The sequence below is a fragment of the Aedes aegypti genome, chromosome 3, assembly GCF_002204515.2.
Source record: "Aedes aegypti strain LVP_AGWG chromosome 3, AaegL5.0 Primary Assembly, whole genome shotgun sequence".
NCBI classification, from domain to species: domain Eukaryota; kingdom Metazoa; phylum Arthropoda; class Insecta; order Diptera; family Culicidae; genus Aedes; species Aedes aegypti.
Genome location: NC_035109.1, coordinates 235630667 through 235653326, shown reverse-complemented (window position 1 = coordinate 235653326; position 22660 = coordinate 235630667). Strand labels below are relative to the sequence as shown.

Here is a 22660-nt window from a genome sequence, read left to right as displayed (position 1 = left end):
CTTGCAACGTCTCGAGCGCTTCCGTTTTAGACTTCAGAAAATAAACGACGGTTTTTCGACTAGCGTCGTCGATGAAGGTCAGAAAGTAACGGCTGCCTCCAATCGTCTTGGTTTCCATAGGGCCGCACAAGTCCGAGTGGATCGGTTCCAATACTCGGTCTTCTCGATGCCCCTTCGCCTTAAACGGTTGACGACAATGCTTGCCTTGAATGCACGGTATGCATCTCTCCGAGGTTTTCACATCATATTCCAGTCCGGTTACCATCTCCTTCAGTCGCTTCATTCCACCGGCGAACAGATGCCCCATACGCCGATGCCACATCTCGTACTTGTCGTCCTGGACCAAATTCGCAATGGGCTTCTTCACTTCGGATGGCTTGTAGAGGCCATTCACTTCAAAGCCAATCGCAACTACCTTGAAACCGGGGTTGACAACTTTGCACTCCTCCTTCGCAAACACCACCTTAAATCCCTTTTGGCATACTTTGCTTATCTGCCTCCAGCTTCACCGATCCTTTTGCCACAATTATAATAGTATACATCAAGTTTTGGATGTTCTAATCACGAGAAATATAAAATACAACTGATTCGTAAAGGTAAAATTATTGGAAACTAAAATGGTGAGTATTTTGAATTTATTAGATCACTGTGCCTAAATTCAGGTTTAGTAACAAAGTTCCAATGATTTCCATTTTAAAATTTTAATTACATTGAGAATCCTTAAAGGAAGCATGAGAATCCTAGAAACTTTCTGATAAATCCTCTCAGAAACCTTACAGAATTCTTATCAGTATCCTCTCAGGATTCTCATTGAATTCCTCACAAGATGATGTGAGATTATTCGCGGGGCTTTCATCTGAATCTATTCACGATTCTAATCAGAACTCATCAAAAACATCGCACAATTCATACTAGATTCCTCGCAAGATTTTCATACTAATAATCCTTTCTGAGAATCCGGGAATCGCAGTAGGCGTTGCCGCGAACGGTCGTGTTTTGTTTTGCTTGCCACACTTTTTTCGTGCTCTAGTTTTTCGCGATTTTGCCGATGATTTGGCTGGTGCTACGCCATCCGGATTGTAGTTCGGATGTTAATATTGAAAAAACCTCGATATCTAATAGTGAAAAGAAAAAAAAATCCAGCGCGTTTCGTGCGATCAAAGACTTCTTTAATGTGATGTTTTATGACCGATTCTAATTAGCTTTGCTAATGAATTTCCACGTGATTTTGTTGTTGTTGCTGTGTTTGTATTTTGACTGACAAGCCACCAGATGTTTTCGACAATGAAAAAAAAAAACATTATTGTAATAATTGTGAAAAATACGTGAAAGAAGAAGTAAAAAATGTGGTCTAGAAATGACAAGTGGTATGTGCGTCACAAGGAGAAGAAAATGCATACCAAATTAGTTGCAGATTTGATGTGATGACAACGCCGCCTTGGATAAATTTTGGTGAGATTGTTCTGATTATATAATTATCTGTAATTGAACAGTAAATACGCGCCAGTTCCAAAGTAACCATCTTTGAAACAGGAAGTATGTATGCATTATCATTATCCATTTGATAACGGTAATGTATACATGCGGGGCTTGTTGTTAGTGAAAGTGACTTCTGAATGGACGTGTCTCTCCAGCCATTCTGAAATGGGTCACCGGATCTGCAATAGAGCTATCACCTTCTAACTCCCGGACTGAAGCTTTTTTGCAAAAATGCAGTACCAAAGCAGTTTTGCTGAAAACTTTTTTCCATAATACCACTGCCGGACAGTGGGGGTTAGATGGATACAACACACACACACACACACACAATAATCCTTTCTGAGAATCCTGCGAGAAATCTAATATGAATCCTGCGATGATTTTGATGAATTCTGATGAGAATCGTGAATAGATTCTTATGAGAATTCCGCGAAAAAATCTTATGTAAATCCTGCGAGAAATCCAATGAGATTCCTGAGAGGATAGTGATGAGAATTCTATGAGGAGTCGCACAGGATTCTGTTCAGTTCAGAATACTCTCATGATTTTGTTCAGAATTCTCTCAGGATTCTCATCACCATCCTTTCTAAGTACCCATCAGAAACTTCTCACGATTCTCATCAGCATCCTCTCTGGATTTCATCAGAATCGATGCCGAATTCTCATCAGATTCGTTCCAAGAATCTTAACCCTCTAATACCCAAATTTTTATTTTCGATTTAAGTATTATTTTTCGTTATCTAAAATCGTTCTAAACATGTTTTGGGCATTTATTTATTTTTATTCGCAAATTTTTAAATTTTGGTTTTTGATTTTTATAATTTTTATTTTTGAACATCCCCAGCTTTTTTCATTTTTTCTTGAAGCCTTTTCTAGTTGTTGATTTTTGGCAATAATAAAAATTTAAATTGTGACAATATTTTTAAAAATACAGTCATCTCTCCCTTACTCGATATTCTGTATCTCGATATTTCCCCTAACTCGATGGAATGCGCGGTCCCTTCAATCTAGCATGCTTTGATACCTCTATAAGTCGATACCTCTCTAACTCGATGTTCCCTAACTCGATGCTATCTGTTTCCGTTTCCCAAGTGAGTTTACCTCTCTAACTCGATATTTTCATGAAAATTTGCAAATGTCCTTCAAATGTTAATAAATTTAATGAATTTGAATATTATGATTAAATTGATAATAAAATATAGATTTACTGCCCATTTCTGGGTGACAAAATTTTCAATTTTTGCAGACCGGTAAAAAAGTGTCACACATGTAAATGTGGTAAAAATAGACTATTTTCACGTTAAAATCACTATTTTGAATGTATTTTGTCAAAATAGAGAAAAGTTTAAAATTTGAAAAATATGTGTTCTGTATCTCGATACCTCCCTAACTCGATGGTCCCTTCAATATCGAGTAAGGGAGAGTTAACTGTATTATTTTTTTTAATTTTTTTTCGGAGCGTATTTTATTTTCCGTGTAACTAACGGATAAACAGGTTTGAAATGATTTTAATACCAGGCTCTTCTTTTGTGATAGGTTAATCGTACACGCAGAGAAAACATTTTTAAAATCAAATATATTCTGTATCATAACAACAATATATCTGTATTATTTGCCGGCTTATAATTGCCTATCATTGTTTCAATAACCACTCGTAATTTGGTTTAAAAATATTTATTGTTGAATTTGACAGCTGGGTTTATGTGGCGCAATAAAATCAATTTTTGATCCAACTTTTTTTTCCTTTTGAAACAACTTTTTTTTGCATTAAAATAAAACCTATCGTTTTTTGATGTGAAAATGTTTTTGCTTGAAATAAAAATTCATCTTTGTTGCTCCCAGTCCCCTGAAACCTCGTTTTTAAATGAATCAAATTACGATAATCGCTTTTAAAAATCTACTTTATTTTTATTTTACGTAAGTATATGAAATTTGCGCCATAATCCATTTGACTGGAGGACGAGCATTATCCGCTCCGCGACAAAGCAATAGGATGAAACCATCAGCTAGTGTAGGAGTTGACTGCAATAGTTGAAATATTTTTAGTGAAAACAAAAATTTAGAAAGAAAGGCCAAAACTTACCACAAATAGCTGAGATTATAGTTTATGGGTACTCCGAAACTTTGATAAAAAAAATTGATGACCTGAATTCCTTAAACATAAATTTTCTGCACGTCTTGCACTTTGATCTAATTCAACGCACTAGAAACATTCACATTCTCGCTGTTTCCAATCAAAACCAAAATGGCGGGCCAGTTTTTGTTCCACGCATGATTAATTTAATTAACAATGAAGGAAATTGAAACAAATAAAACCATCATTTAATGTAAAGTTTTTCATTTGTTGTTTCAACAAATTTCTTGTAAGGATTGCTTCAACAATATTTGTGTTTTATTCGGATAAAAAATATTGTTGTTTCAACGCATTTTTTTATAATAACAAATTGAAAAGGTTTATTGAAAACAAAAATAATATTTATTGATTTGAATAGCTGTTAATTCTCTGCGTGTAGAAAAATATAAAAGGTACGATTTTTTATATTACACGTTAAATGAAGCCCAGGCATTTATAGGTTATATAAGAATGCAATTTTTCAAACAATTTCTAAAAATACAAAAAAGTTTCAAAAGTCATAAAAAACTTTACTTATATGCGTGTTATGAGTCAAGGTATGAACCAAAAATAAAATCATTTTGATTTCCGAGCTACGAAAAAATACACAAAATTCCAAAGTGTACCCCGTCTAAAGGCGGGGTTGGGTATTAGAGGGTTAACAGAATCGTTTCAGGATTATCATCAGTATCATTCCAACATTTTCATCAGAATCAGTGTCGTAAAAATTCAGCCGAATGATACCCGATCAGTGCGAAAACGAACAAAAACAAACTCCGCTAGCATGAGGCCAATCTGACTATGAGAGCGAATGCGACGAGAAAGAGAGTGGGTGCAACACACGCACACATTCAGTTTCACCCACTGTTGGTGAAATTTCAAAATTCAATTTCACCTAGAGGCACTGAAATTGAAAATTAAATATAAAAAAATACAAATGAATTTTATATAACTGGTGTAAGAAAATGGCAGTGTAATGCCTCCAGTTGATGAATCATGATTGTCTTTTCATAAATAAATACAACTTTTGCAATTTGCGGATGTGCTTGTGGGGTATTTTGATGGGAAAGAATTTTTTCACAAGCGAAATTGAATTTACTGCCACCGAATGTCAGTAGGTGGATGAGAATCAGTGTAGAAAATGTAATTGAAAAACTGAATGCACGTTCTACCAGATTCGTGCATGTATTGTCAAAAAAACATTCACACAAAGAAGAATTCAGCGAAGACGGATCCTACTGATGATCCGCGTTATTGACTGTATATTGAAATATGCAGACACTGATCAACCCAGCTAGTGACCAATCGATTAAATTTTCAGCTTCTCTTCAGCTTCAGGTATAATTTTTATGACAGAGAGGCTTGATGTCTATGTATCAGGCAGACTGTCTATGTATCAGGCGTAAGGAAAAGCGTGCTATAATGATGGAAGAATGGAAGCGTAGAGAAACGTTTTTTTTTTTGTCCGACTCGGGTTCTAACAAATGCTATGAACGAATAGATCGACCAACTGTGATTCTAACAAATGCTATGAACGAATAGATCGACCAACTGTGATTCTAACAAATGCTATGAACGAATAGAAAGAAGAGAAATAATACAACTACAAAGTACGAGGAAAGGGGCGGGCCTGGGATTGAACCCAAGACCTTCTGTTCATGCAGCAGCAGCGGTAGCCATTGGACCACCAACCTCGTCGATTCGTACATAAACGAATAATCAAAAGAATTACTGCAATAATTGCTGTAGGTATCCTGATAGAAATCCCAACATGAACTATTTGTCGAATATATTGAAAATTTATTTGTAATTGGGAAAGAAATCTGTAGAAGAAGTTTCTGGACAAATTCCTCGAGTAATCCATAATGACAATCCTGAAGGAACTTGGCACTTTGAAACGCAGAAAGTTGTGATAATTATGAGGGCCAAAAAATTCTCGGAGAAATGGGCTTTTATATCAAACGGGCTATTCGGAGAGCTGGTACAACGATTAGGAAATAATATATTCTTACTTACCCTTGCTTCGTACTGCTTCTCGCGCAACTCGGAGACCTCCGTGCGAATGACCTCTCCGATGTACTCGATCACCATGGTGTGCTTTTCCAGATCCCTTGCCGCATACAGACCCAGCCCTTGAATCTTGGACCGCGCCAGGAAGACATTGTTGCGCCACTCCAGCTTCATCTTCTTGTACTGAGAGCTCTTGGAATGTACAAACTGTTTACTGTACGGACAGGCAACCTCTCCAGCCGGCGAGCTCGTAGGAACAAAAGTTGGCCGCTGAGTGACCGAACCCGTTCGCTGCGTATGGGGCTTCTTCCACGTCAGCGAGTGCTTCAACTTTGGTTCCGTTCGAGCTGCTCCGGAAGGATTGATCGCCAGGGGCAGTTCCAGCAGCGGATTGCGACCATACTTGAAGCGATAGTCAGTCAACGTTTCGATGCCAGGAAGACTTTCCAGAATGCGAACCACGGCCGGCTCCGTCAAGCCGAAAAGATCCTCTCCGGTAACGTACTTGGGGAAGAGCTGCACTATTTGGCTATCCTTCCGCAAGATGGCCATCGGGTCAAGTATCCGCTGCCAAACGGCCTTCGGTGTGATGTCACGGAGTTCGATGTCTTCCTCGGCTGACTCCTGCACCAGCACTCGGAACTCGGGCCGACCGCACACGTCCGCAATCGAGCACACGTAGCGACAGCGTTTGTTCGGGCGCCGCATCGACCAATAGAAACGTATCTGGTGTGAAATTAAAAAAATGTTTAAAGTAAACTTATATATGTGAGTAATTCTCGCTGAAACCAGGCTGCTGTCGACACACATCATTAGAATTCAAATGTTTGGTCGTAGAATATGCTAAAACTAGAGGAGAAGCGAGGATTCTCTTTTTAAATGATTTAAATTCAGGAAAGCACATGAACTATTGGTTTGAGACCCGTTTAGTCTGCTGGCTAACGAGGGGTCCGCCAATTTGAGCTAACAATAACGCTTATCCTCTAGTTTTAGCATATTCTAGCAAACATCGACAAAATATTTAAATTTTAACGATGTGTCTCGATGGCAGCCTGGTTCCAGCAAAATTCCTACTTATGTACAATGTGATGTCATAGAAACTTACAATTTTGTATCCGATCGGGTAGATGTAGTTGGGAGTGTGGAAATTCTGCAGCTGATGGGGCAGTAGCTGACCAACGCTCAAGAAGATCAAGCTACCCACTCGCAGAAGGTTGTTCGACTCCGAGTGGTGCATCACGGACGCTACCTGCCGGCTTTCATCCCGATCCACGTACACCCGGCGTTGGACGCTCAGCGTCGTCAGTTCGGAGTCCTTTTCGGTCTTTGGTGCATGCGATTGACACATGGTCGTCTTGTTCTTGTAGAACACGCAACTATCCTTCATGGCACAACTCAAATGGTAAACGTTGGCGCAACGAGTCTTGAAGCACTTAATTGTCGCTCCGAGATTATTGCAGAACGTACAGGCCGAGCTCAGACTCTGCTGAAGAGCATTTTCCAAGTTCATTAATGCACCGTTTACGGTTTCGTAGACTCCATCGGACCAGAGAGCACAGTTCAAGTGAACCCACTTGTCCACGTCGTAGTTCAGCAGACGCGAAGGACCATCCGCAACTCCGTCGCCGGTCGTGTGGCAGAAAATGCAACGTCTGGTATCATCCGGCATTTTTGGAGTGGGTGTTACGGTGATGCTCATACGGAACAACATTTCCGTGATTTCCTTCTCGGTAGGCTTCTTGTACCTCTGGATTTGGAAACAATTCGAGGCAAACAGCTTGTACTTCACTCCCTTCAATTGCTTCGGGGGTGGTCCAGTTTCTTTATCGGACTCATCCAGCTTCTTCTTGCGCTCATTGATGGACGAGTCTTTGCTATCCGAGGAACGCATGCTTGTCATGCTGACATCACCGTCTTCGTTCAGTTCTTGCTTGATGTCCATTGCACCCATGCTCAAACTTTCGTCCATATCTAGATCGAATCTAGAAGCGAGGTTTTCGCGCAGTTTGCTTCCATCAGCGCCGAGCAGTTTATCTTCCAAAATATTCGTCGGACGCCACTGGAACTGCCGATAGCAAGCCTTACTACAGAAGTACAGCTCTTCTGATTCCAAATCCTGATTCACAGCGTTTGCCAGCAACGGGAATTCCGAAGGCTTTGCGGTTATCAGCGTGTTCAGTATCACTACGTCGCAATGCCTGCAGAACTTGGCTGCTCCATTCAGGATGGTTTGTATGTCGATGGGAGCTCCTTCTTTTCCATCGCGTCCCTTAGTCCGGTACAGACCAAGCTTTTGACTAGGCGGAGTAGTGGTTCGCTCCACAATCTGGTACGACATTGGCGGCGGAATTTCCAGAATGTTGGCAAGGTCTCGTAGTACTCCAATGATATCTTCCGCAGCGGAGGATGTTAACGTTAGGGTAACCGTAACATTACTCGAATCTTTAAGGGGCGTCGGTGGGCCAAATCTCGATTTAATGCCGAGCGGTTCTTTGATGCCTTCATTTTCCTTATTGCTTCCGGGGCCGATCAAACTCAGCGATCGATCAGACGACAGTGAAATGCCCTTCTTCAGCCGAATCGGAATGGGAGCGACGATCGGAATGATCGGAGACATCCGCTTGAAGATCATGGTTTGATCTTCTTCGTTGCTTTCCTCCTTGATGACTCGTAATCCGGGGAAGTGGATTGGGGACTCCCAGCGGACGCATTCGGGACTAGACGTGCTCACAATCGTGTCCGGCGAATCCAAATCTCGGTCTTTGGCGAAATCGTATCGGCAGCTATCCTCGTTTTCGAACTTGATGGGCGGGAACTCTTGATCGTAGAAACCCCGCTGAGTTGAAGGAGGTACGGTTTCTGGTGGGGGTACTTTCACGCCAAACGGTTTGGTGTTATAGAAATCTGCAACGTTGGGGATTTGTGCATGCCCGTAAGTACCGGTGAGATCTCCAGTTGCAATCGAGAAGTTCTTCATGTTGGTGAATTTGGTGAGATCGCCAGTACCAAACAGTTGACAGATGCCGTAGTTTCGTGGAAGAAGTGGTTCCAGGATTTGCATCGGAGGCAATTGCCGTAGCTGAAGCATCAAGTTATCGATGTAGGTGTCGTAGTCCTCTTCAAGTTTGGTGGATTTACGTGGCTTCTTCTTGGACTGATGGGGTTCTTTGTTCGATTGGATCTGCTGCTGTCGTCGATTTTTCTGATACTCTCGTCGTTTCTTTTTCTTCAGCTCGTGGGCTATTTCGGCGGCTGTTTTGGCAGCAGCTTCTAACGAGGGTTGTTCAACGGGTTCCTCTTTGGCGGGTGTTGGCGTGAAAGAAAGTTCCTGTTTGACTGTATCTGTGGGGGTTGGGACCGGCGAAGGGAACACCGGCGATGGACCGGAAAGAGCATCGTCAGGCAATTCTTTCTTCACCTCTATCGGTGTTGGCGTACGAGACATGGGCTGAAGTTGAGGTTGTTGATTGGGTGCGTTTTGTAGCATATGCTGCTGGTACTGTGGTTGCTGCTGTTCCGGGGGTTTCATGTTCATCGATTGAACTGGGGTGGGTTCTCTCTTTATGTAGGTTGTCATATTGGCCATGTCAGCAGACGAAACAGAAGGCAATTGATTCGTTTGCGACTGTGATTGCTGCTGAAGTTGTTGCTGAAGCATCTGTTGCGATGGTTGTTGTGCATGTATAACGGGATGGGTGATCTGCGTAACGGTCATTTGGCCGGATTCTGTTTTCACCGTGCTTTGAACGGTGATGGGCTGTGCTGTGACGCAACCGGAAGCAGCTGCAGATGCTGCAGCAGCAGAAGCAGCTGCAGCTTGGAGCATTTCTTCCTTCTTCATGCTTGCGGCGCGCATATTGGCAAACAGAAGCGGAGTAGGATGACTGGATGAGATTGAAACTGTGGGAGGTTTCGACACGAACGACGTTTCCCGGGAGACTATTTTCGTGGCAGTCACCTTATGAGGTTCAGACGTGTTTGGAGTGGGACTTGAAGTGGGTATCGTTACAGCTTGTGTGCTGATAATTTGTATGGCTGGAGGATTCGTGGATGGTGGAATAACAGGACGAGCAAGTTGGGCTTCCAAAGAGCTTACAACACCGAGACTTGGTGCTCGTTGATTCGTTATCAGACTTGGAACTGGCCGTGCCATGGAAGGTGGCGTCGGAGAAGGAGCCGAAGTACAGCCCGTATTTTGCAAAAGCTGCTTCAAGAGAACATTTTGACTATCGGATTCAGCCTTAGTTCCAGAAGGTGTTGACATGGTTGAGAATTTACAACCGCTGGCCTGTCCCTGTCCCGTAGTTGAACCCACTGAGGACGTGGAAGACACATTATTATCATCCGTTGTATCCATGGGTTCGCTTTTAACGGTGTTTGAAGCTTCCAGACTAAGCCGTTTGCTCACAGTTTGACCGGCTGGTTCTCGCGGGAAGCCCGCTGGCACTTCATCGGTAGATTTAGATCTCCGGAACGATGACCCTTGCAATTGATTTTGAAGCAATGTGGAAATTGTCGGTGTACTCATTTTCATAGATTGCATCGGTTGAGATAAGGTGGCGCTCAGGATGCTAGTTGTAGTCGATGATGTGGGAGCAGAACTGCTGCTGGTCAACAGAACACCACTACCAGGCGTAGATATCACTCCTGGTCGGGACGTTACGACTAGTCCTGGCGGTTGACTCGTGTTAGTAGATATTTCGCTGAAATTTACAATCCTAGTTTGCGACTGTTGCAGAGTGCTACTCAGTATGCTGGCTATGCTACTGGTACTGCTGTTATCCACAGTGCTCTTCGGAATCTCTATGGTCTGTATTCGCCCCTGACCCTGTATGATAACGCCTGTTTGTTGAGAAGCTTGTTGTTGCAATTGTTGCTGCTGCTGTTGGTGTTGCATTTGTAATTGCTGTTGATTTTGCTGAAACTTCAATGCTTGCTGCTGTTGCATTACCACCAGTTGTTGTTTCTGTGCTTGAGTTTGACTAATCTGTTTTTGCAGCGGAGCTCGCACTTGCTTCACAACCACGATGTTGCTTCCACTTGGAGGAACGGCCGGAGAAACACGCCCGATTTGCAACTGTTGGTTCAGCAGCTTGGTTCCCGGTATTGATGATATCGTAGTAGTGACCGATTGTCCTTGTTCCGACTTGTTTGCACTGGATGCGTTCGCTACAGCAGCTGCTGGGAGGATTGTCTTTCCAGATACGGTCTTAAGAATACTTGCAATAGTCTCTGGCTTGCTCATGTTGTCACCCTGAGAAGGTATCACTGTATCAAACGATATGGTAGATATTGCGCTGGCGGAAGTAGCTGGAGTTGTGGTAATTACCGTTCCACTTGCTTCCGTTTTGATAGAAGATCCTGGTTGAATGGTGCTCGAATTGATAGAAGACATAATCGAGCGCACCTGCTGGGACACATTCATCGCATTCATGGTCAGCTCATTGGGTTGGGACAGAGGTGAAAGCTGTGGCATTGTCGAGACACGTTGTCCTGCTGGTCCAAGAATGGGGCTCTTTGAGTTTTCCCTCGACTTTGAAATAACATGCACTGGAATGACGCCATGTTTCTTAATCTCACCAGAATGGGAGTCATTCGAACCCTCATGGGCAGCTAACAAATGATTATCAACTTCCGAACCATCAGCACGTGAAGCTTCGTCTATCGGCGGTTCCATTTTGTCCATTCCCAGATGATCCGAATCTTCCTGTCCGATGGAACTGTCCGGCGATATTGAATCGTCTTCAAAGATTTTAGTCGGCAGCGAAGTATCTTGGGTGACCGTTAGCGAGGACAGTTTGGCATAGCCCATACTTGGCGATGGAACATTTGGTTTCGACTTGATGACGACGCTCTCGCTTGTAGCTGACTGAAGTACGGATGGGTGAGTTTGCGTTGCACTTGGCCCTTGAGCCATAGATTGAGGGATTTGCTGAATTTTTATCTGCGATGTGTTTGGGTGCTGAACTTGGGTGTGCTGAGGTGCGTTTGGACCTGTTCTTGCAAAGGTCTTCGTGATAAAGGGCGACGATTGATTAAGGTTCAAAGAAGTGAGAGGCACTATGCTGGTGGTGTTGATTTTTTGTCCCGCCACAGCGATGACTGTCCCAGGCGTACTTTTCGAGATATTGCTCAGTGAGATGGCGGTGGACGTGATAATCTTTTTGGGCTGACCTGATAGAACAGGCTTCGCCTGACTGGTTGGTGTTCCTTCGGTTGGGGTTTTCGGAGGAGTTGCTGACATGGAGAGGCTCTTCAATATTGGTACAGATATGGTTGTGTTTCCTATGGATAGCTTCGCGCTTTCTGTCGCATCCTTGACGAGCTTTTTATGGGCAGCCGAAACCGCTGTCACAATTTGAGGTCGATTTTGAAGAATGGTTTTTTGAATAGCAATTCGTCCGGGGTACGTAATTGGCTTAGGGCTTTGCTGAAGTCCTACAGATATCACAGTGGCGTCTTTTGTAGGAGTTTTCATGCCAGTCTTCAACGACTCATCACTTGTTGAATCCTTGGTTTCGTCGTCTTGCTTGCCGTCAGCGTCCTTTGGACGACTATCTATCATTGCTTCAAAATCCTCTGTGGTAGCGATATTGCGTTCATTCGTTTGTCCCGATTTCTCTCCACTCATCAATCCAGCATGTGAATGTTCGCCCTCTTTAGCAACAGTAATCTTGTTCACTTCCACGCTTAAACTTTTATCCCCATCTTTGTTCCCAGATGTGACCACATCTTGACCAAACAGTTCGTATTCTCCTCCCTCAATATGCGCACCCAACGGACTTGCCCCGATGTCGTATCTGCTGTGAGCAAACGATTCCATTATCTCCTCACCATCAACAGCTGGCTGGGCAACGGAACTCAAAGACACCTCTGTAGTGACCAATCGTTTATCGGTTTCGTCATCATAATCTATCATTCTTCTTTTCTCATCTGGACTGCTATCGATCACAACAATTTCCTCCGAGGGACCTTGCTGTGATTGAGAAGCTTTTTGCACTATGGTCAATCTACTGCGCATCATTGCAGCTTTTTTCGCAGCTTCCACCTGTTGCTGATGTTGCTGTAGCGAAGGACCCGCCTGACTTAAAGTCGTTCCTGGCAAGTGTTGTCCATGGGGCTTATTTCCAGATTGCAGCTGTTGCTGCAGATGCCCCATGGGATTGGGACCCTTTGACGGATTACCCCTCGCATTACCCCACATCGGAGATCCTCCCCGAAGTCCTAGTTTTATGTAGCCATACTTTCCGAAACAAGGCATTATTGGAATGGGGTTCGATGGATGGTTGATACCTCCTCCTCCTCCACCACCAGAACTGGCATTATTGCTAGCGACACTGGTCACGACGTTCCCTTCCATGGGATCCTGTTGGATGTACTGTCCAGGACTAGGGCCCAAACCTTGCGATCCTGCACTCGGTGGACGACGAATCATTTGCTGTTGTTGCTGTTGCTGCTGCTGTTGTTGTTGCTGATAGTACAACATTGGACTAGGCGGCATCGGTGAAGAGGAAGGAGTAGTTCTGCCACCCTGACTTAGCAACGGGGATGGAGGCTGTTGATGAACTGGACTTTGCTTGGCATAGTTCAGTTGTTGCTGTCCCTGTTGCTGTTGTTGCTGCTGCAACGGGTTCATTTGATGAATGTGTTGTTGCTGCTGTGGCATTTGCATTTGCTGCTGTTGTAACATTTGCGGCAGTTGTGGCGATTGTTGCTGTATAATCTGTTGTTGTTGCTGCTGCTGCTGTTGGATTTGCATCATTTGTTGACGCTGTTGCATTTGTTGCATCCTTTGCTGTTGCATCATTTGCATATTTTGTTGCTGCTGCTGCTGCTGTTGCTGGTGTTGTTGCTGAGGTGTTCCCGGGGACATGATTGGCTGAGGGCTACCAAGTGGAGAACTGTAACCAGGTTGCATTTGTCGTATGTTGGGATTTTGTTGCATCATTTGCTGCTGCTGTTGCTGTTGTTGTTGCTGTTGAAGCGAGCTTGCAACACGCATTCGTACGTTTGGATCATTCGGTATGATTTGAGGTCGAACGAAACGTGTCTGCTGTTGGCCCATCATCTGATTCTGCATGATGATGTTTTGCTGAGCGTATTGAGCCCCAGGACTGGTGACCATTCTTCCAGGTGGCATTTGCTGGCTGGACATCCGGTGCTGTGGTGAAGTCATCCTTGGAGCCGGAGAAGTAAGTCTTCCCGGTATGGATGGAGAGGGCGATGGCCCCGGACTGAACGGGTTCTCGTCAGCTGCCTGTGAATGCGGCGTGCCAATTCTTGGAGACTGTTGCATGGTATTGTACGGAGACATAGCACTGTTTGAGTTCGTATGGTGACTTGGACTCTGCATTATCGAGTTTACGCTGCCAGGACCCGGACTTTGGGACATCAGTGGCCCGGGAGAGTGCATCGGGCTTTGACTTGGTTGTAGTATAGGATTATTGAGTGGAGACTGAGCCGGAGGTTGATGGATCATAGTCTGTTGCGAACTCGGTGAAGGGGACATTAGTGGAGAAGGTGGGGCAATCTGTGCAGGTGAACTCCCCGGTGCAGTTGGCATACTAGCTTGCATTTTGGCTTGCTGTTTTGTTTTGTATTCTGTCATTAGAACCGTATGCTGACGGTGTTGTTTCCTAGCATTATCCAATTGTTTCTGGATAACCGCATGGTCGGAAGTCACTTGTGATAATTCCTTCAAGTCTACTTCAGATAACTCATTCCCGGCTTTCTTAAGTTGTCGCTGTTTGGTATTCAACTGCTTCTTCACTTTACGCAACTTTCCAATCTCCGTTTCGTAATGTTTCAACTGATTGGTGAGGGAAATGTTCTGCTGATTCATCCAATTTTCATAGGTTATTTGCGTTTGTCGCTCCTGATCGTTCGTTATATTCTCAGGAGGAGCGGGAGGTGCCGGTTGCAAATTTGCCTGATACATTTGGATAGGCTTATGCGTGGGTTCCATTTGTGGCTGAGCTATCGGTTGAGTGCCACTTGGGCCTGCGGCCTTGTTCAAAGGATTGATCAAGTTTGCCACGGCTCCTCCGGGGACTGGTGTTTGCGAACGCCACTGCGGCGTTGTGATGCGTTGCTGTTGCATAATGAACTGACCTGGAGGACCACTTCCAACTGGAGATTGGATTTGTCCCGGTTGTGGGTGCTGCAGCTGTTGCTGCTGAGGTTGCATTTGTGTTGAAACCTGAGAAGGCGGCTGATTTTGGATTATGTTCTGTTGAACTAGACGCATTCCTGGTTGAAGAGGTGCCTGCTGCTGCTGTTGTTGCTGGTTATTCAAAAGGGTTTCAAAATCCTGCAGAGAAACGAAAGGAAACAATTACAATACATATTTATACAGATCGAAGTTAAAAATTACGAAAAAAAAAAAAAGATCCATGTGCTGAGAATCGAACGCACGATTCTCTACTCGCAAGATGGGGGGCACTTCACCTTCAAGCTGCGGAGCCCCTTGGGGTTCATTCATTTATTTCATAACGCTGAAATTGGCCATTTTGGACACCCACCCTCCCCCTTGTAACGCTTTTTGTATGGACCGTAACATCGCTAGGACACCCACCCACCCCCTCTAGCGTTATGAAATTTGTGAATGGGCCCTTGAAAGAACCCGCCGTTCAAAGGCGAACTGAATCCGATCACTGCAAGCACACGAAGTTCTATGCTGTGATTTATTGAAATTGTTGCAAGGTTCTCTGCGTTCCTCCATGTCAAAGTAATTATAGGGAAATGCCTTTATTTTTCAGTTTTCTAATTTGTCAGAAAAGTCAAAGTTGCAACAAGCGAAATGTATCCTGAATCTTCAAGAGTCATAGCTTCAGAGCCCAACTTTTTCATGTTTTAGGAGTTCAGGTGTTTCATGCTCGAGAGAAGAACCCCGAAATGTTTTAACCCATCGCATCACAACTTTGCCCAAAACGCCACCCTTTCAGATCATCGATATCCAGCGATATCACATGTTACGCGAAATTCGTAATCTTGCTACCGTTCCGCCATCTTCTTCTTTCTGACGTATCGTCTCAACTGCTTCTCAGCTTAGTGTTATTATGAGCACTTCCACAATTTTTAACTGAGAGCTTTCTTTGCCAATTGACAGCGTATACCGTGATGAATCAAAATCCGGACGGTACCAATATCCGGACACTCCGATATCATTCACTGATTTACATGTGAATTTGAATAAAAATGTGGTTTTAATTGTTCACATCTGAGTTTTGTAACATTGCTCGTCATTTTACAATGATTTCTAATCTAGTAACCATTGGCAGAAAATTAATAGAAATAAAAACATAATTGTAACCCCAGTCTGACACCGTCTTTTCATAGTGCAGTGTTTGTGGCTCAAGCTTGCCAGAAAACGAAGGGCAACATTGAGTTACGATAATTAATTGAAAAGTAGGGAAAGTGTACCAGTTATGGCTATAGTGGTTAACCTATTTGGCCATATGTGTTTTCTCGAAATCTTTCACATTTTGAATATTTTTGAATGTTTCAACATCAAGATTCATTTGATATCAAACTACTAAAACACACAAAAAGATTTAAAACTATGAAATAATCAAATTATCACGTGTGGCGAAATAGGGAACCATTATGTCCATAACTAGTACACCTAACCTATATTGTTTGTGAATTGTTGCGAACATTAGTGTGTAAATCTATTTGGTAAACAATTTAAACATATCAAAGTGTAGAAAAGAAGTGAAAATGGTTTTTATCGAGCGATTCGTGAGTGTCCGGTTCGGTGAAACATGTTTTTAAAATCCGAACGCTAAGCTTTCGAGTTATATTTTGCTTAAAAAATAGCTACTCGGGAAGAAGAATACAGAGAAATCATGAGGGAAAGTTAAAAAAATGAATATACTGCCCATAACTGCACATCAGCCACATTCGAAATTTTTGACAATTTGGAGTTAATACCGTGGAGAATCATCAAATGATTTATACTTTCGATCAACTTATTAAAATCTGTGATTTTGTTCTAGAAAATTCGAAAAAAATATCAAATTGTTTTGTCACATTGGTAATTGTAATCGCATAACAGTCACATTGAGATTATGCATGAGCCTCGTAATGCAGTAGCAAAGAAATTCCTAGGTATCAGAATTATTTTCTGACTATTCACTCCATATACGACATGAACTGTACAAATTTTCAGCCTCAAATAAGCATATTTGATTTCCTGGTTATTTTTAGAAATTTTAGTTTCTTCCCATACTGCCATAAAATGCACACTTGGTGTTCCATTTACTCAATGCCTACTTTTGTCGAATGTTACAAATATGCAGTTATGGGCAGTATAATTGGCAGAAAATAAGTTAATTTGCTGAAAAATTGCTCCTATGACAATAATTATTGCAGGTAAGCTGCGTATACTTACAACCAAGGAAGGTAAGTAACCGAAACATGAAGCATTCTTTAAAGCTCATAAATGCAATCATAATTATGTGTCCAAGTAATGAACTTCATAAGATGTAGTATTGTGGCCGAAATTGAGTGCATTTAATTCAGAGTGAGTTTAGCTATCTAAAGTACAAGTGTCCGGAATTTGATTCAAAAGTGTCCGGCTTTTTGATTCATATGTCCGGATTTCGAATCAAGACTTGTGTAATAAATATCGTTATTTTAGTAATAAATTCTTGATTTTAACAAGAATATTAGTCGTTTTCATTGAGATTAATGCCTAAACGATTCGTAACATGGGGGTACAATAATAAAATCAAACGGAAATGAATTGAAATTAGCACTACAACATTTGACACTGCTTAAGCGTCTGGGTATTGATTCATCACGGTATCATGTTCCGGGTACGAAAATACTCAATGCCCTCGAAATACGAAAAGATCCTCAACCAGCAGGATTCGATGAACCACAGCTTGGATTTGCTGAATAGCTATGCGTTTACCGACACGATCAGAATAGCTCTAATCCGTTGATCAGCTTGATCGAAGACATGGACCTTTATATCTTAAGGGCAAGCTTGGGAACTGTGATCACAATTTACTACAGTTCATTGATTCTGCCAGTCAACCAAAACACAAATCAGCAGCAGCATCAATACCATCAGGTGTTGCGCTGCCAATGGTTCACACACTGCTTGAATGTTTTTGTCTCTCCACTATGATCGTTTTCGGGCAGCCATACCAAGGCGAATGACTGAAAAAAATGTTAAATAATTCAATTCAATCGCTAATATTTTGCTTGTGTTTTCAATTAATGGAAATCTATTAGTAACTAACAGCAAGAGCACAATCATTCCGCTGCGATACATATAAACAAGTTCAATTTTACGCCGCCTTTACCGAGCAAAAAGTCGAAACCTCGAAAACTGGAAAAATCGTGTTACCAGTGTGCTTGAGTCATTTCGCATTCGGGTTTGAAAAAACGTTGGGAAGAAGAAGATTACAGTTTTGCAGAGCCATGACATTTTTTTGTTTTGAACTGTCATGGTTTGCTTTGATGGTCGTGTAGAAACATGTGAATGTCGTGGTGGTAAATGTTTGCTACAGTACATTTCCCATCCCTGCTTAAGGGTATCAATGTTCGCGTGCACACCATCCCTACACGCTCTGTAGACTTTGTGCACATCCCTCACTAAACGTCATTATCACAGCTGCACGCTGCCAACATTTTTCCCTTCCCTTTTTCGCCAAGGCAAGGCAGAAAAAAGTACAGTCGACAGACCAACCTGTCGAAAAAGCGCTTTCTAAAATAAAATTACAAAATTAGATAAATACAGTCCATTTTAAGTTCGTATGTAGTCCGCCGCGTCTTTATTTCGTCCCATTAGCTCCCTCGCGTACATTTTGGTCCTTCGAACCGGATACTTTGCGAAACCGCTATGGAAGCGATTCGGAAACGCCGTAATGTGCTTGTGAAAAACGCTTGTGGTCGAAAAACGAAAGCCTCCTTAAGGCGAAGCGCAGGAGCGCATGCACAAACTCTCCGATATTTGGGATATTTGTGAACAGTTTGATAAAGTGCAAAATGAAATCGAAAATCAAACTGAAGCGAATGGAAAAATCAGTACCAGATTTTCAACCACCGGTTGGAATTCGAGGAATTATATTACCAAGTGAAAGGGCGCAACATGAAGCTGCTCGAGGAACATAACCCCCACGGAAGCAGTGAAGGAACAATAGTCGAAACAGCGGATGATCTACGAGAGGCAATCAGGTTGCTTCTGGATTCGCAGCGAACCCCAATGACGTCCCAAGCTGCAGCTTCGAACAACGTGTCGCAGTTGGCTGGCCAAATCGGTTCCGTAAATCATTCCCATCCGGTTGCGAACGCTCAAGCGTTCGGAGGCCAAATTCCGCTCGAAGTACGCTTGCCCTCCCGGTCTTCAAAGGCGACCGGAAACACTGGACCTCCTTCGAGGATCTTTTCGAAAGCTGCATTCATTCGAAGAACCTCAAACACTCCGTGAAGCTGCACTACCTGCTTTCCCACCCGGATGGAGAAGCGAAAAATTTGGTTAGTTCCTTTGCTATAACCGACGGCAACAATGTGGAAGTAAACAAGAAGCAGTACACCGTTGCGGCACTTGTCAAGGAGTTTGTGGACCAACTGTCGGTTAATACGCCAACGTTAACGAGGTTTTATCAAACTAATTGATGTAACACAAAGTAAATAAATAATAATCATTGGACTTCGCAAGCTTGTTTCCACGTCGGATGAAGTAGTGTGACAGCTCAAGGCTCTAGGAGAACAATACGAATCCCGTGACCCGTGGCTGATTCATTGGCTGCTGAAGAAACTGGACCAAGAAACCCGTTCGTTGTGGGCACAAAAGCTAGTCGACGAGGAGAATCCTAGCTTCCAAGATTTCATCACATTCCTTGAGCGACGATGCGATGCCTTGGAAACTTGCGCGTCCTTTTCCAAGAAGGGGGCCGACACCGCAACAAAGAAGGAGCAGCTTTGCACAAGTGGTGACAGCTCTGCCTCAGATTCTGGCCAGTCCCGTGAAAGACCAGCAGCAGCAAATCAGCAACATGCAGGTGAAGCGGAACAAGCGGATTCTTTGGCATCGTATGTCGCAGATCTCAAAACCGGCTGTCCAGTGAACTTCCACAGTTTGCTGCCTACGGCTGTCGTTAAAGTGTTGGGGAAGAACAACGTCCTCTACAAAGTACGGGCAATAGTGGACTCTGCCTGTATGAATTCGCTCATCAGCAAACCAGCCTTCTATCGTCTTGGCCTGGAAAAGCGCAACACCAACATTCTCATAAGTGGCATCACCGACGGGAGGCCCAGCAAGACAACAGGAGCGGTCACACTACAGATCTCATCGCGAGTCGACGATCGTATTATCATCGAGGTGGAAGCCTTGATTTTGAATCATCTGGTTCCGGATCAACCGAGTCAATATTTTGACATCGACACTGATACCTTGGCCGAGACATCACTCGCTCACTCAACCTACAAGTGTGGTAAGATCGATCTTTTATTGGGAACAGAAGCCTTTTTTTCCATTCTAGAACCGGGCAAGCTGTTCGACGGTCGAGGCATACCCATTGCGCAAAATTCCGTCTTCGGCTACCTGGTTGGTGGTCACTTCAGTACATCGCATGCTACCGAAAATCGTGTGATGCTCGGACTAACAGCAACTATGAATCTGGATCAAACGCTTCGGAAATTCTGGGAGGTGGAAGAAGTGCCTAAATCCAAGCAGCTTACCCCGGACGAGCTGCGCACTGTTGAGCACTTTCAATCCACCCTCTTTCGGAATGAAACTGGACGATATACAGTTCGCCTACCCTTCGATGGAACTGGGCGAATCAGCTACCCCTGCCATCCGGCGATTTAAGGCCATGGATAGAAAATTCAGCATCGATCCAGAATTACAACAGCGCTACCAGCAGTTCATGACTGAGTATGAGGCTCTCGGTCATATTGAGAAGATACCGTCATGTCAGGTGGCGGTTGCACCCGAACAATCCTTCTGTCTTCCGCATCATGGTGTACACTGAACGAAATCTTCTGCCATGAAATGAATGATTTGTAATTTACTTGTGTACAAATCTTCACATTCCTCATTTTGAATGAATATTCAAATATATGATGAAACTACCGACAATTGAACAAACATCATCCAATTCTGTGATGACTTTTGTTATACATCCGTATGACATTAAGTAGACATTTGAAAAATGCTAACACAAATAAGAAACATCCAACTTATGACGGATTTTAGTTTCTACCATGTCTCAAATCGAAAATCATTCAATTGCCGTCTGACAAAACATACAGAAAGCGTACGATGATAGTTGTCAAATTATTCTTCTGAATCGTAGTGTAAATATGGAGGCAGCAGCGTGGTGACTCCGGAACTCCTGATTGAATTTAACAGGTAATTGTGTGTTGTGGTAAAATGATTCAGGATAATATTTACTTTTAGCATGTTTCTTCTATTCTAAAGGCTACATAAATCACTAATATGCACATAATCCGAATGGGATCGTGGAGTTCCTGGGTTCAAACATGAGGCAACTGTTCTTGGCGATATCAATGTTCTGGATACTTTCCCAAATCAAGTTAAATAATCATACATTGAATTAAATACGTCTTATGTAAAATTGTCAAGTGTTAAGACTTATTTATTTGTGAAATCGAAGTAACAATCAGCATGGGTTTTTACTTTCATGTATGATAATCATTCAATTCCATTCAGCTTTTAGAGGGATTGAAATCATTGCAAGATTGGATGATTTTCATTCGGTGAGATGTGTAAACAGATGATTTCAACGAAGATGAAAATCATCCTGAATGTGTCTGAAAATAGGTATGGGGCTCGGATGAGGCAAAAATCATTCAATTCATGGCGGAAGATTTCGTTCAGTGTATGGAAAGTGGACAGCGAAACGACGATACTTCGCGTCGTTTTCGACGCCTCGAGTAAGAGTGGATCCGGGGTGGGCCAGTGGGTCCGAACGTGAACGAATCGCTCTTCAACGTTTTCACCCGCTGGTAGGTGCTAGTGATCCTTTATAGAGAGATAAGCGGAAGTAAAATGGAATGATTTGGCAACAGACCAGCAGTGCTGATTTTGCTCGGCGTCGAGAATAATATTGTAACACGGACATGACTTCCTCATTGCTAAAAAGTGTATTTTGTTTCTTTGAGCTACATATCCAAAATAATAAACAGCTGAAAAAATCAACAACTAAAAGTCGCATTGACAAATATTTAAAAAAGAAAAATATTTCATTGTTTTGCTTTTTGCAAAATTACTTTTACCGAAATAATTTCAAGCGGGTTGCATTACTCATCAAGAAAAGTTCAAAACAAACATAATGCATTTTCGTTTGGCTCACATTTTGACAGCTCTCGCTGCTCGATTGGCTCACACTTTGACAGAAATGTCAGCTTCCGCGAATCTCTCTTATAAAGGATTACTAGTAGGTGCTACAAGATTGCCTTCTGTACCGACATCGAAAAGATGTATCGACAAGTTCTTGTCGCCAAGTATGATGTCGATTTCCAGCGAGTAGTGTGACGCAACCATCCGGAGCAACCTCTGGAACATTATCGTTTGCTTACGGTACGGCGAGCGCGGTGTACCAAAGGATAACAAGAATACTCATCCGATGGCGCCAGAGCGGATTCCGAAAAACATCTACGTGCTCTCTGGGGTGGATTCCATCGAGAAAGCCAAGTTTTTCCGCAACGACATCATTCAGGTACTCAACGATGGGGGCTTCGTTCTGCGCAAGTGGAGCTCTAACGATTCGCAGCTATTGGAAGTTGATGCGGTACAGAATGAACCCATTCACTTGAAGCTACCCCAAGAAGATTATTCCATCTAAGCTTTGGAGATCAGATGGAACCCGCAAGAAGACTCGTTCTCCTTCAAACTCACGTTCGACATCGATAGCATAAATACCAAACGTCAGCTGTTATCCGATTCGTCGAAGTTCTACGATCTATTCGAGTCGATCGCACCGATTGTCATCTGAATGAAAATACTGTTCCAACACCTATGGCTCTACGACTTGAGTTTGAACGATCCACTCCCTGCTTTCATCCTGGAAGAGTGGATTG

The 22660-nt window shown here is 43.0% G+C and overlaps 1 protein-coding gene across 6 annotated transcripts in view; it reads right to left on the bottom strand.

The window, feature by feature from the left end:
- The window catches only part of LOC5566444 (histone-lysine N-methyltransferase 2D), a 106631-nt gene that overhangs the window by 11768 nt on the left and 72203 nt on the right, over window positions 1-22660 (bottom strand). For all 6 annotated transcript variants that reach the window (XM_021852560.1, XM_021852565.1, XM_021852566.1 and 3 more), the window contains 2 exons: window positions 6708-14912; window positions 5609-6328 (listed from right to left, as the gene is read on the bottom strand). In XM_021852560.1, coding sequence (XP_021708252.1) covers window positions 5609-6328; window positions 6708-14912 — 8925 coding nt within the window. The remainder of the gene's footprint in view (window positions 1-5608; window positions 6329-6707; window positions 14913-22660) is intronic.